This window comes from Crocuta crocuta, unplaced genomic scaffold (genome assembly GCF_008692635.1).
Source record: "Crocuta crocuta isolate KB4526 unplaced genomic scaffold, BGI_CrCroc_1.0 scaffold286, whole genome shotgun sequence".
Taxonomy (NCBI): Eukaryota; Metazoa; Chordata; class Mammalia; order Carnivora; family Hyaenidae; genus Crocuta; species Crocuta crocuta.
In genome coordinates, this window is record NW_027530979.1 from 426,105 (window position 1) to 440,904 (window position 14,800).

At 33.8% G+C, this 14,800-nt stretch overlaps 1 protein-coding gene across 1 annotated transcript in view; it reads left to right on the forward strand.

The window, feature by feature from the left end:
• Positions 1-14,800, forward strand: part of ASCC3 (activating signal cointegrator 1 complex subunit 3) — a 328,548-nt gene that overhangs the window by 224,573 nt on the left and 89,175 nt on the right. The window contains exons 31-33 of the mRNA XM_077770165.1: positions 11,726-11,863; positions 11,941-12,061; positions 13,037-13,169. Coding sequence (XP_077626291.1) covers positions 11,726-11,863; positions 11,941-12,061; positions 13,037-13,169 — 392 coding nt within the window. The remainder of the gene's footprint in view (positions 1-11,725; positions 11,864-11,940; positions 12,062-13,036; positions 13,170-14,800) is intronic.

Here is a 14,800-nt window from a genome sequence, read left to right on the forward strand (position 1 = left end):
CAGTAAATGTGTAGAGATTAAAAACCTGTTGTTATCTGTTAGCCAATTAGTGAAATTTGAAGCAATTACAATGTTTTTATGTCTACACAATTCTATTATGTGGCTTAATATTATGTATTTTCCCCTATAATTAGATAATCGTGCATCTTTATTATTATAGGTTGTTTTTTTATTTAGACTTATTTCCTCAGTATAGAGTTCTAACTTTAAAATTAATGGGTCAAGTAATATGGATTTTTTAAAGCTTTTCATATACACTGCTAATTATGTTCCAAAACTCATATACCAGTTAATGTTCTCACCATTGATACATGCATTGTCAGTAGTGGATGAACACATTTTGGGATGTTTGCTCAAAGTGTGTGTGTGTGTGTGTGTGTGTGTGTGTATGAGAGAGAGAGAGATGAGGCTGTGTATTTATCTGACTCATATCTGATAAACTGACTCATATCTGACTCATACTGACCTCAAATGTGAACCTCATGTGCTTTCCAAACTAAAGTACACTTACTATTTTTATTTTAATATATGAGACCTAAGCAACTGGACAGCTCAGCCATTGTGTAGAATTTCTTCTCTGTTTTGAATTTTTTTTATCAGCACAAAAATTTATCACCAAGGCTAATTAGAAACCATAGAATTTACTTGCATGGTTTCTGCTATTTTGTAGATTTTCACTGCTAAAATAGGACAGCTAGAAATTACACCATTCTTGGGCATTGTGATTCACCAAGCACATTATAATAATAAGACCATCTATCCATCCTTTGTTTTAATCTTTCTTCTAAAAGCCGTCACCTTTAAAATCAAGATTTCAGAGGGTTTGCAACTGATTGCTGTACAGATTCAGTCTGATTATACCAAAAACTTGTAATGCAGGTGTTTTAGTTGTTAAATCCCTAACTAATTACCTTAAAATAGAAGGGCTTTTGGGGGCATCTGGGCAACTCAGTTGGTTAACCATCTGACTTTGCTCAAGTCATGATCTCGCAGTTCATGGGTTTGAGCGCCACACTGGGCTCTTTGCTGACATCTTAGAGCCTAGAGCCTGCTTCGGATCCCCCTCTTTCTCTGTCCCTTCCCTGCTCACACTCTGTCTCTATCTCAAAAAATAAATAAACATTTTTAAGAACTGGGAGGACTTTTTAACACTTTAATCTTTATAAGAGTTACTTGCCATAATATCCTGGACTAGACGCTTAGTTACAATTCCTGTTGCTGCTTATTGCACGGTTTCAGATTGGTGTTCTGTGGCAGGACCAGGTAGGTTAGGTCAGGAAAAAATAAATAGTTATCCATCTATCTTCTTCACCCACTAAATAATCAAAGTAAAGAACTGGGAAGCAGAAATACTCCTTCAAGTGTGTCATTGATGTGAAATCATACTGCAGCATAAGGAAACCCCCAAAGTAATGCCCTTTCATAGGTCTCATCAGGAGGACTTTCTGCACTGATTTCATAAGTGTGTTGGCATATGCTACCATGTCACCTGGATTCTCAGTTTGATGACCACCACTTCCACCATTAACCTCAAATGACTGTTGGGCTTTTACATCATTCTCTCAGCCTTCAAGTTCAAGACAGAAACATTGGAATGCCTGAGCTTCAGTCTCAAGTATGCAGCAGGAATGGGAATATCTTCCCCTCTTTGGCCTCTATGCAGGGGGAGATAGTCAGATGCTGGCTGGCTGTCAGTAGTTTTTTACAATCCTTTAGCTGCCCAAACTCATCAAACACCATTCTCTCCATACCTACACTTTAAAAAACTAAAAACTTTTCCTCCTAACAGCTAACACAATTCTCCCTCATATAATCAAAATCCTTCCCCAAGGCAGACAACTGAAAATTTCATCATATGACTTTACTGGGCCTAGATCTCTTGGTTATATTCAGTCACTCTCTGGTTCTTTTGCAGTCTCATCTCAATATTTTCTACACAGTAGACTAAATTATAAAGTTGCATACAACCAAAATATGCGATATTCAAAAGTGGAGGGTAGAGAGAGGAAAGAGAAGTGAAATTAGTTAAAATATGTAAAATATGTTACTTGAGATATATGAGATAGCAAAAGTAGAAGTCACAACATTTATTTCTGCAACACAGGATCAAACATATTTGATCAGGGAGTCAAACAGACATTTGTGATTTATTTTCTCTACATTCCATCACCTGTACACTTCTTCAGCCAGCCACTAAGCTAATTAGCCTTTTTTGTCCAGTAGAATAACCAAAAACCCACATTCCTGAAACATTGGAAATTGGATTTTTATATACGCTTACTATATAAGGCTTTAAAAGCTTTTGATTAATTTTTCAAGTAGATAGTGTAGTATTAGAAGACTTCTCCAGGGTCCATCCAAATTTTTCCCAAATTGTGTAGCAGCAGCCCAATTTCTTTATCAGGATTGGTCACCTAAACTATACTATGACCATATTTTCATTGTTCACCCCCATAGAATGAGAGATGTGGCTATATGAGCTTCTAAGTAAATTGTTACATCCCTTGGATATTAAGCCTCCAAAATAGCCAAGCTAGAATTATAGGAAGGGAAATAAAAATTCTCCAAGAGGTTTATTAGCTGTTGACTGCAAAAGACGTTTGCACACATTGACTTCTTGGTTTCTAGAACTGTATGTTCTGGAAGTGAGAGAAATAATATCATTTAATGATTACTAGTTCAGAGCATACACCTCATTTTATAAGATCGCATGCCAACCTTGACAAAGCCATGTCTCTGAGCTGCCATTCTGAATCATTAATCTACGAAGCCACCTCTTTCTGGGTAATGAGGGATGCAATAAGACCAGTGGATCCCATGGCATCCACTGTATTAACCTTTCTTTATAAGTGAGTTCCTCAGTCAGAAACATTATCATATGAGGTACTAGATGATGTATACAAAGTGTTCAGTGAGCCTACTCTTGATACTATTGGTAGCACTTGGTAGGCTGGAACAGAGAATCGAAATCCAAAGTGTCCATACTAGATGTCATCCCAAATAAGTGCCCCTCTGTGATAGAATCTAGTATAATCTCCTTACTGCCAGATAGCTCTCTGGTCCCCTGGGCAAGAGCCTAGGGATGTTTGTATTGGTGGCATATTAGGCACAGAGCAGTGGTAGTAGCTGAATCTACCTGAGGAAATGGCAGTCCGTGTTTAGCCTGTATATAGTTTTCATCTCTTCCAGTAAAGTGACAGGGAAAATACTTGACACTTAGCTGTTTTTAGTCCCTGAAAGGAACTATAATAGCACATCAGTATACTTCAGATGGTGCCACAGTCTTATGCAAAGTCATTTGTCATTTTTTCTCTCCCACATCAAAAATACCCATAAGAGTATTCCTCTAACTTAAGTCTGTAGGCAGCTCTTACCAGAATTTATAAAGTGTTTCATTTACATAACACATTTATTGAATATCTACAACGTACCAAGCACTATGTTAGCCAACTGATCCCAATTCTCAAGGAGCTCAACTAGATAGAAAATTTTAAATATATATATGATGAACCAGATAATATTACAAAAATTTCTGTAAAATGAGGAAAGAAATATGATGAGGGTAGGTGGGGCTTCTTTAAACAGTAGGGTCAGAGAAGACTTCTTTAAGGAGATAACATTGAAGCTGATAACCCAAGCATAAGAACAAGTTAGCTACACTAAGAGAGAAGATAATAGCATTTCAGATAAAGGGAGCAGGATGTTAAAGGAAGTGAGATCAGCTCAGCTGGAACAGAACAAGCCAGGAGGAGAGTGGTATAAGTTAACTTTCAGAGATAGGCAAAAGCCAGCTCATGTAAGGCCTTAGACCCATGGTTACAGAGTTTGGATTTTGATAATAAGCACTATGGGAAGGCAGTCATTTATTCATTTATTAAAGAAACGTCTCTTGAGCTCCCTGTGTGTTTTGGGTAAATTTCCTACCTTTATAGAATTAACATTCTTGTGAAGATGATAGATAATAAGCAAATATGTCAAAATGTGTTAATTCCTATGGAAAAATAAATAAGCAGGGTCTAAAGGGAATAGGGAGTCCTAAGGGTGGTAGCAGAATGTTATACATTGATATAAGTAAGGAATGCCTCTGAGATGAGGATATTTTTGAATAGAGAACTGAAGGAAGCAAGGAAATAAACCAAGCAGATATCTAAGGGAGGAGTGTTCCATGGCATTAAAATGTTTTAAGCTAGGCAGATTACATACTCCAATTTGCATTTTAAGGTCACTTTTGCTGCTTGGTGGAAAATGGATTGAAGTGGAAGTTAAGCACGGAATTAATGATGGTGGTGACCTAGTTCAGTAGGACTTTCTGTTGTGAAACATGGAGGTTGAGAAAATGAAAAGAATCAAGAATGACTCCCCAGTTATAACTCTAAACAAAAGAGTTATATTTTGGATGTCAATTTGTATTTCCAAGACTTGCAAGGCAGTTAGATAGAGGAAGTCTGTAAAACTCACAGAGGCTGTGAAATGAACATGTGAACTTGGGAGCATCATCATAGAAACAGCCTTTACACCCACATAAGCACATGAGACCCTGATACAGTGTGCAGGACCAGAGGGCAGGCATTGAATGATTCATGGGAGAGCTTGGGTAGAAAAGGACGAGCTGGCAAAGGGCACTGAGAAGGTGATGCCAGTAAGGAAAGTACCAAAACACTGTGGTTGAGAGGGTTTTGTGAAGGAAGGAGGGCTAAAGTACTTTAAATATTAATGGGAGTTGAGTGAGATAAGAACAGAGATAAAACCCTGGGATTTAGCACTCAGACATCCTGGATGAACAGCAAGCAGCAACTCTGACAACTCAAAATCATCACAAGTTCAGATTTGGTGGAGTTTCTACTAATGACATTTTATTTCTTTAGATTCATTTGGTTTTTCATTCAACATAGATATTGACCTCTTCCTGTGGGTAAGAAGTTAGTACCAGGCTTTGAAGATGGACTTTGAGATTGTTAAAAATCAGAAATTAAATTGAGTTTAATATAGGGGTGACCACATTTTCAATTCAAAAATCTGTTTTATTATCAAACCAAAATAGATTGAGTTCATGATACCAAAGTCCCATTCCAAGTGCTTTCTATTTTGATCAGGCTTCAGACCTCTTAGTGACTGACGAGTAGAGAAATTACTAGGCTAAAAATATTAAATATCAAGACATATATTATCTACAGATTTGTTGAGCATTGGACATTTGAATTTAGTTGGTCCTCCTGAAAATAGTTGTGTAATTAAGAGCAGCTACAAGGTATAGGCTGTTATTTTCCCAATAGTTGATATCATGCATGTCTTATTGAAGAAAGAGGCAAAGATCTTATGCTTAGTAATAGCTGATATACAGTACTTTATAGTTTATTAGAGGGTTATATTATATAATTTAATCATGAATTCTGGAAGGGTTGTTCTGTTCTCCAAGTTTTACAGATATAAAAACTGAAACTTAGAAGAATTAAGTAATTTGCCTGATAACATGAAATAAATGAGACTCGGAAACTCAAATCAGGACGGCTAACTCAGAGCCCATGTTTGTTTGTTGTTGTTGTTTTTTTCTACTCTGCCATACAGTAACTGAAATCATTGACCATGTACTGACTAGAGAAGACACAGTGTCCATTTGTGATTTGATGGAATTGGAAATAAATAGAGAAAAGTCAGTAGCTACAATATCAAACACAGGCAACAGACAAGCACTGTGCTATTCTCAATCATGATTGCTGATATTTTAGTTTATAAAAGAAGATACTTTTCAATATTCTTAATTTTTAGGCTTAGAAGTAGAAATACTCAAATACTAAAGACTAAATAGGTTTGCTAATTGGGGTGCTTGTAAGCATCAGTCAGTTAAGCATCCAATTCTTGATTTGGCTCAGGTCATGATCTCACGGTTCCTGGATTCAGGCCCTGCATCAGGCTCCACGCTGACAGCATGGAGGCTACATGGGACTCTCTCTCTCTGCCCCTCCCTACCTCATGCACTTTATCTCTCAAAATAAATAAACTTAAAAAAAATAAGTTTGCTATTCATCTGCATAGTTCCCCAGTTATATGAGTCTAGTATATGAGTCATTTTTTCAAATCTTACCTATTTTTTGCCCATCATCTAAAACAGTAAGGGCCAGACTTAAGTCAAATGAGTGATTTCATTATTGTAAGTAAATCACATTCATGTGGTAATTAGAATGTGGCATTGTGGTTGAAAGCCTGGAGTGGAGCCAGGCCTCCTAGGTTTAATACTGACTGCCCATGTAGCTTGCTACATGACCTTGGTGGGTGTTTAACCTCTAGCTTTACCCCTTCATCTATAAAAGGATAATAATAATCCTATCCTTACAAGATTGTTGTTAAGGATTAAATGCATTAATTTATGTAATATACTTAGAACAGGCCTGGAACAGAGGTAAATGTTCAATAATTTGACTGTTAATTGCTGTTATAGTACAACAACATTACATACCTTATATAGAGATAGGTTCTTTTTGCTCAAATCTTTGTGGTAAAATTTGCTATTATTTTGATAATATTTTGCTTATGTTCCTTCACAAATTTAATTCATATTAATATAATATTTGTTCATTTAAAATGATACTGCCTTAGGAAATTAATTTTATAAGATCCCTTTCATCAGCTTTATCTGCATTTTAAAAGCTTTTCTCATGTGGAATTTAAGAAACAAAACAGATGAATATAGGGGAAGGGAAGCAAAAATAAGGTAAAAACAGGAAGGGAGACAAACCATGAGAGATTCTTAAATACAGAGAAGAAACTGAGGGTTCCTGGTGGGGTGTTGGGTGGGGGATGGGCTAAATGTGTGTGGGGCATTAAGGAGGGTGTTTGGGATGAGCACTGGGTGTAAGTGATGAATCACTAAATTCTGTTTTTAAAATCATTATTATACTATATGTTAAATAAATTGGATTTAAATAAGAAATTAATACAAATAAATAAATAAAAGCTTTTCAAAATACGGAAATTCTCTCCAAGCATGTGTTAGAATCTGAACTCTTCCAAAATGGAAGTAAGCATAAAATGTATATTCTAAAATAAATATGAAGTGCTGACACTTGGATTTCTTACCAATAGCATAGTGAATTAAGTTAAAAACATAAATAAGCAAAGAATCTATAATATTTCACCTTATGACCCAATTTTGATATTGCTATCATTAAAATTTGGACAAGCTAAAAAGCAAACATTGAAAAATGGCATTGTGTTTATTTAGCAGATATAGCAAAGATTTACATGTTATTCTTTAGATTTCATTTATATATTCACATATAATCATATGTTTAATCACATACATAAATATATTATATATTAACAGTATGGTGAATCATTTTGAGGTGTCATTGTTTTCGGTTTTATCGAGGATAGCAAGGAATATGAGCAGAGTATTGGCAAAAACTGGAAACTTACTATCTTTAATTAATATTTTAAAATTTCTTTTACTTAATATATTGGCAGAATATTCTAAAGTGTTTCTTTCATTTTAATTTTTTCACCTTCAGTCTGTGGAATTTATCACACAGAAGTGTATTTTAAGAAATTAACACTTGGTAATTATAAGGAACCATTTTAACTTTAACATCTGTACCAGATGTGATATATTTAATTATCTTTATTTTCTTAAAGTCTTTGTAACTTTCATTATTCTTCTTTATGCTGCATCTTTTATTGGCCATTTTAGACAATTGATAAGCATTATTCAGTGGCATATGGTCTGAGTCTGACGTGCTTTGAAAAGAGTACAGAGTTTTCTGATAATGAGGATTCTGTGAAAATGGGAAAACCAGCACAACAGATATGCTTTGAGAAAGTATGGGTTTTTAGCATCTTGAAACAATATATCACACTCAAAGGGACAGAATTGGGCTGTACAATCTGTTAGCTCATTCTTGTCCAATCTGGTCTCCTCCTTTCTTTTGGAGCCAGGATTGTCATCAACTCACTGAATTATATTCTGACTGGAATGTATTTCAGGAACAGAGTAATGTATCTACTTAAATGGAATCCTATATTTCTACAAAAGCTTTTTGAGTATAATAAATTTAAAATATAAAAAAATTCTATTAAGGTAAAGTAATTGGTTCAACAGTTTACATATGTGCCTCCTCCCCCATCACCCTAAAAAAAACACCACTACTTAGAGAATATAGATCAATCGGTTTTTCTCTTATTTATAATATTGAATTTAATTTTTTTGGTCTGTCAGGTAGTCAGACATATTTCAAAGACTGTTGGAAAGATGCCTATACATGACAGTAAATGTTAGTTGAATAGAAATGAACTGAGGAATTAAAACTTTCTTTATCATTGTTTCCTTATCATGATTATTCTTTTTAAAAGTCTACAGCAGCCTTTCTTAACAAGAAGTAAGCCTTAATGTCTTAAGACATCCTTTGCTTGTAATAAGTGAATTTTTGTCCCAACCATCTAGAATGGTACTATCTATCTTTGGAAAAATTATAAAGATGGCAACTCAAATATTTTGGAAGGTGGGTTAATTCTCCCATGGAACCGGTATTGAGAGAGCCTGCTCTGTAGTATTCAAGAGCACTGGGTCTTTTAATTTGAAATATGCTGGATTGTGTAAATGAATTGAATGTTACATCAGAGCTATTATTACTTTATGTAAAGGATTAAATGTGATAATCTTTGTAAAGTGTTAAGCACAATGCCTGACACATAAGTACTCAATAAATAATATTATTGCCATGTTTTAAGCTTTCATTATCCTAAGTTTCTCAAAAATTTTGTTTGTATTATACTGTTATCAAGATGAAACATTTTAAGGACATAATTTAATCAACAATTTATATTTTCAAATTTAAACAGGCTGTGCTGAGTAGTATCTTACGCTTAATGATTGAGTGACATTACTATAAATTTGCTTTTTCTAATCATATTCAAATAGCTTAGAATTCATCCACAGTAACTATGTAATAAATGAAGTTGTTGTGTTGTTTTTTTTTTTTTTTTGTAATTGTCCTCGTGAGGATTTTAGGTCTTTGCCGTTCAAATAGGCAAATAGTTCTTTTTAATGCATTGATTTATGTGAAAGTGGGGGCAGAGTGAATGAGAAACAACCTTCCCTAATGTGAAAGGACAAGATATTAATGCATCACCAAACCTTCTGCCATAGGATTCTTTAGCTTTCCTGAGGTAAATGGTATATTTTGGGGGGGTATGATTGGCATTGCCATGGAATACTATCAGTTATACAAGTTATTAAAAAAAAAAAACTGTTACTAAGTTATGAAATTGAAAAAAATAATCCCTGAAATTGTCAGAGCAAGAATATCAGTGAAGTAATTCCTGATAGTGTAAATTGAAGATTTATGCAGTAAACTATTGAATAAAAAAAAAAATGGATAATGGGCTGTCACTTGAGATTGGCTAACATATAGTTTATGAGACAAGACAAGCACCTTCCTTTATAGCATGCATTTGTAGTCAACTTCCTTATCCTTTGCTAATTTAAAAGGGAAAGTGGATGTTAATGTAACATTAATTAATGTTAATACATTTCCATATTCTTGTTTAACAGTTTATGAAGTAAATATTCAGAAATATCATGTGACCATAATGTGACTATGAAGCAGAATGAACTCTTTATATATTACATTCAGTTCAGGGAAAGTTCAGTTCAGGGATAAATAGCATGATGTGTATGTTATTAAAATATTACTTTGTGCAGTGCTTTATATACATTAAGAACTATTATAAAGGCAAACTTCATCTTCCTGTTTTTTGGATTGTTAGTTTAAAACAACTTATTCCCACATAAAAAAAAACTTAGAAAATTTTCCTGCATTAAAAATAAGATGAGCAAGAATAAAGGATGTTGGGATGCTTCACATATGAATGTCTTATGCATTTCCATTAAACTGATGCAGCCAGCTATTGTTCCTCTAGATAGAGATTTTGTGAGCTGCTTGTTGGTTTATTCATATCCAGAAGAGTGAATGTATTGCAAGTATCCTTGTGTATATTAGAGGTGATTAACAGTAGAAGGAAAAAAAAGAAATGAGGTCTGAAGACAGTGTTATTTGTACTATCTCAATCTTCAGGCATATAAAAATTATACATATACCCATTTCCAAGTTTATCTTCCACTGTTGTTCACTATGAGCATGTGGTAGTGAAGCTATAGATACAACTAAAATATGTTTTTCTTTTAACTGCTTGCATATTCTCAAACCACCTGATCTCTATAATACTCCCCTCATGGAGTTGTCCAAAAAGAAGTTCACCATACTGCATCTTGTGTCATCCTCTGTTTTAAGGTACAGTAAAAGTCTATCATTAAGCAGAAAGAGATTGAGCTTTCTGTTTAGTTCCTTACAGGGAGTAAGTTCTATAAGAAAATAAGATTTGTTTCTGTTGCCATAAAGTCTGTGTTGCATTAAGTATTTTCCATGTGGAGTGGAAAGTGAAAGAATATTCAGAAATTAACCTTCAGGGCGCCTGGGTGGCTTAGTCGGTTAAGCGTCCGACTTTCGCTTAGGTCATGATCTCGCAGTTCGTGGGTTCGGGCCCCACGTCGGGCTCTGTGCTGACTGCCAGCTCAGAGCCTGGAGCCTGTTTCAGATTCTGTGTCTCCCTCTCTCTCTGACCCTCCCCTGCTCACACTGTCTCTCTCTCTCTCTCTCCTAGAAATAAGAAAGAAATATTTAAAAAAAAAAAATTAAGCTTCAGGGGTGCCTGGGTGGCTCAGTTGGTTAAGTGTCCGACTTCAACTCAGGTCATGATCTTGCAGTTTGTGGGTTCTGGCCCCTGTCAGGGTCTGTGCTGACAGCTAGCTCAGAGCCTGGAGCCTGTTTCAGATTCTGTGTCTCCCTCTCTCTCTGACCCTCCCCTGCTCATGCTGTCTCCTCTCAGAAATAAATAAAAAACATTTAAAAAAAAGATACAAGTTTCAGAAACTCTTGAGACATATGAAAGCATAGTGAGCTAAATAAACCAAGGCTGGAGATGAAATAACTTTACTTCAAAGGGGAAAAACAGTGGGGGAGAGGGAGGGAGGCAAACCATGAGAGAACANGAAATAACTTTACTTCATAAATAGCTTAATAATAGCTCTAATACATAAAGAGCCATTACAAGTCAATTGAAAAGATAGTTTACAAAAAAATCCTAGTAAATATAAAAAGTATTTAACTGCACTGTTAATTAAAGAAATAAGAAACAAATAAAAATACACCAGTTTGCTTCTTTAAATAAGGAAAGTGAGGCTCAGAAAGGTTATATGACTTGCCCTGGGTCATTCAGTTCAGTGAGAAACCCTAAATTTGAATGCTTCCTGCCTGTTTGGTGGGATTATGACTGACTTTTCTCCATTAATTTTGTAAATTTTTAGCACAGAGCCAAGAAGATGGAAGGTTTGTCTACTATAAGAGATGAACAAGATCCTGAAACATTATAGGCAACGTTACATCCTTTTTAATAGTTGTTACTCATTACGGGGATGTTGCATTTCTCCACAGATTTTTATTTCCTTGACGCATGAGGAAAAAATGGATAACATTTAAACTTGAATTCATTCAGGATATACATTGTCACTAACTAGATTTTCTTTTTAATTAATTTAACTTTAATCATAACTATAGATAAGGCCTATGTTTTTGTTTATATAAGAATCAAAACACAAAATTAGTCAAATATAATCTTAGTATGAAAATTTTAAAGCTAATGAATCTATATCCTGCAATCGTGCTCTTATTTGCAGATGGAGAACATCATTGGAACACTAAGAGATTCCAACCTGAAGCTGACACTTGCTTTCGGAATAGGAATGCATCACGCTGGGCTACATGAGAGGGACCGAAAAACAGTAGAGGAGCTATTTGTAAACTGTAAAGTTCAGGTATTTTATTTTTCATAAATAGACGTTTAAATGTAACTTATAAGTTATGTTTTAGTTAAGTATATTTTATTTTCTAGGTTCTTATTGCTACAAGTACATTAGCCTGGGGTGTAAACTTTCCAGCTCATTTAGTAATTATTAAGGGAACAGAATATTATGATGGAAAAACAAGACGCTATGTGGATTTTCCCATTACAGGTAATTTTTTCTTAATTTACAGAAACATTAAGCTTCTATTTTAGCCTAGGTAACCTGAATTTGCATGAACTGAACTGTAGACAATTGATCACATTTGAACATGCTTTGAGTAAATTGTAAAGTTTTATTTCCATGCAGTGCAAATGCTATTCAAAGTATTGAGCTGTTTCATTTACTTTTACTTATGAAATGTGTTAATAAACATCAAAAGCATAACTAGTGGTTTCAGATTCACAAATAGATAAAAAGTACTGATTGGTAGGTATTAGTGACTTAATAAATTATAGTTAAACACTGTACTGTTTAATTTTAAATCTGTTTCACTAGAAATAGTTCCATGGGGCTACTAGAACCAAAAAGCTTGTTGCTATGATTTCTACATGCTGTGATTTGTGATTCATGCATATTTTAAAACTTGATAAAAGCATTGTTGCTGAATTCTGAAGAGGGAAATATACTGTGTGTTTTTCCACTCAGTGATTACATGTAAAAACTATATTATTTCTAAATTATTTCTTACCTCAGAGATTCCTGCTGTATAAAAAAAAAGAACATTTGTACTGTAAGTGGGAAGAGGGTGAGGGCTAAATGGATCCAGGGAGTCCATTCATGGGGAAAAATAATCAAATAAATCTGCTGAAGAGATTTACCCATATGTGTTTTGCTTTCTCTTGTTTAACTAAAACAGTAATAACTCTTAAACAGCATTTTTTAAAGTATTTAGCTAAAGGAAACTTTTATCTTTCTTACTTATCCAAATAGTAAGAGAGACCCTTGGGGATCCAATTTTCTCTTAATGAATTAATTATTTAATTATTAGGGAACTCAACAGTGGGCTTCAGAGCTAATATACATGCCCTTAATATATTCTGTATCCCTTGTTATTTTGTTGTGTTGTCGAAACATGCTGTGTAATCACTAAGTATACGTCATGCTACCACAATATCGAATACCTCTTGTTCTCTTTTTTTATAGATGTACTCCAGATGATGGGGCGTGCTGGAAGGCCTCAGTTTGATGACCAAGGCAAAGCTGTAATTCTGGTTCATGACATAAAAAAAGACTTTTACAAAAAATTTCTTTATGAACCTTTTCCAGTAGAGTCAAGGTAAATTTTGCTATAAATTAATTTAAATGGATTCATGTCATAGCAGTTAATATTTGTATCATGATATTTATAAAAATCAGCAAAAGTTCTAGTTCAAAAGAATTATTTGAAATGAAACTGAATATAATTATCACTGTAGGATAGAATTCAATTATAGTTTCATTTTTTAAAAAAACTTTTAAAAGAAACAGTTTTAGTTCAGTGTTGAATCAGATTGATTCTAGTGCCAGACAACCTGGGTTCATATCTGAGCTCCACTGCTTACTTCCTTGATCTTCAGCAAGTCATTTGATCCCCAGTGCCTTGGTGCACCTTCCTGTAAAATGGAAATGCTAGCAACACTGCCTATCTCAGAGGTTACTTGTAATAATCGAATGTATAGTGCATATAACAGGGTCTATCACAAGTAAGCATTTAATAATAAAGTTCTAGTTTGATATGTGTTCTTATTCTCTAGGAAATAAAGAAATCCAGAATAAAGGGACTTGTAATGAATAATTTGGGCTACTAGCTTATTTCAGAATTATCACATCATTCTTCGTGTCACAGTAACTACCCCTTTGATAAAAGCTTCTCTCTTTTTCTCAGCTAAAAATAGCCTTTCTCCCTCGGATTGGTGTATTTTTTACTTGGAACATTTATCACCAGCTCGCTTATATCAGTCTTTTTTAATATACTGTATTCTAACTGCAAAGGACAACACATGTTTCCCATTGATAGTGTAAAGAGTTATGGGAATTTTTATTCTAAAGACTAATGTTCAATTTTTTTACTTAGAAAATATAAAAACATGGATACAGTTAACATTGTGATATAATTTATGACCCTATATATAATATGTATTATATACAAATATATATAATAAGATATATATATTTTTAAGAGGGCAAGAAAAATGATCTAAATATCTCAAAAATTTGGGAATAAATTAACAAGTTAAACTCAAAGAAAGGAGAAGATAAAGAGCAAGAATCAAAGAACAGAAACCAAATATATTTTAGAAAAAAATCAATAAAGCCAAAAGTTGGTCCTTTGAAAGCAATGAAATTGATAAGCCTTTAAGTCTGATCAAAAAGAGAGAGGTGGTAACTATATTGGTAATTATAGTCCGTTTCTTGAAATTAAAATTTGTGTATGTGTAAGTACTTTTATGTTAAAATACTAGTATGAAATGGATAATGTTGCCTATGTCTAATAAAAGATATTATCTAAAAAAATAATGATAATAATAAATAAATGGTAGAATTCAGAAAAGAGAGAGAAAGAATGAACAAAATAAATAATATTAATAATGAAAAGATATAAGCATTTAAAGATATAAAAACATGCAGGGGCGCCTGGGTGGCTTAGTCGGCTAAGCGTCCGAATTTCGCTTAGGTCATGATCTCGCGGTTCGTGGGTTNATAAATAAATAAATAAATAAATAAATAAATAAATAAAAAATATAAAAACATGCAAATAAAAATTTAGATCAAATACTAAAATTCATTTAAAAACTTAGCAAACTGACACACACAAAAATAGAAAATCTAGTTTCTTATTCTATAAAAGCAATTGAATATGAAATTTAAAATATTTTCACAAAGAAATCTTCAGACTCAGTTGCTTTACTAGTGAATTTTAGTATTTGA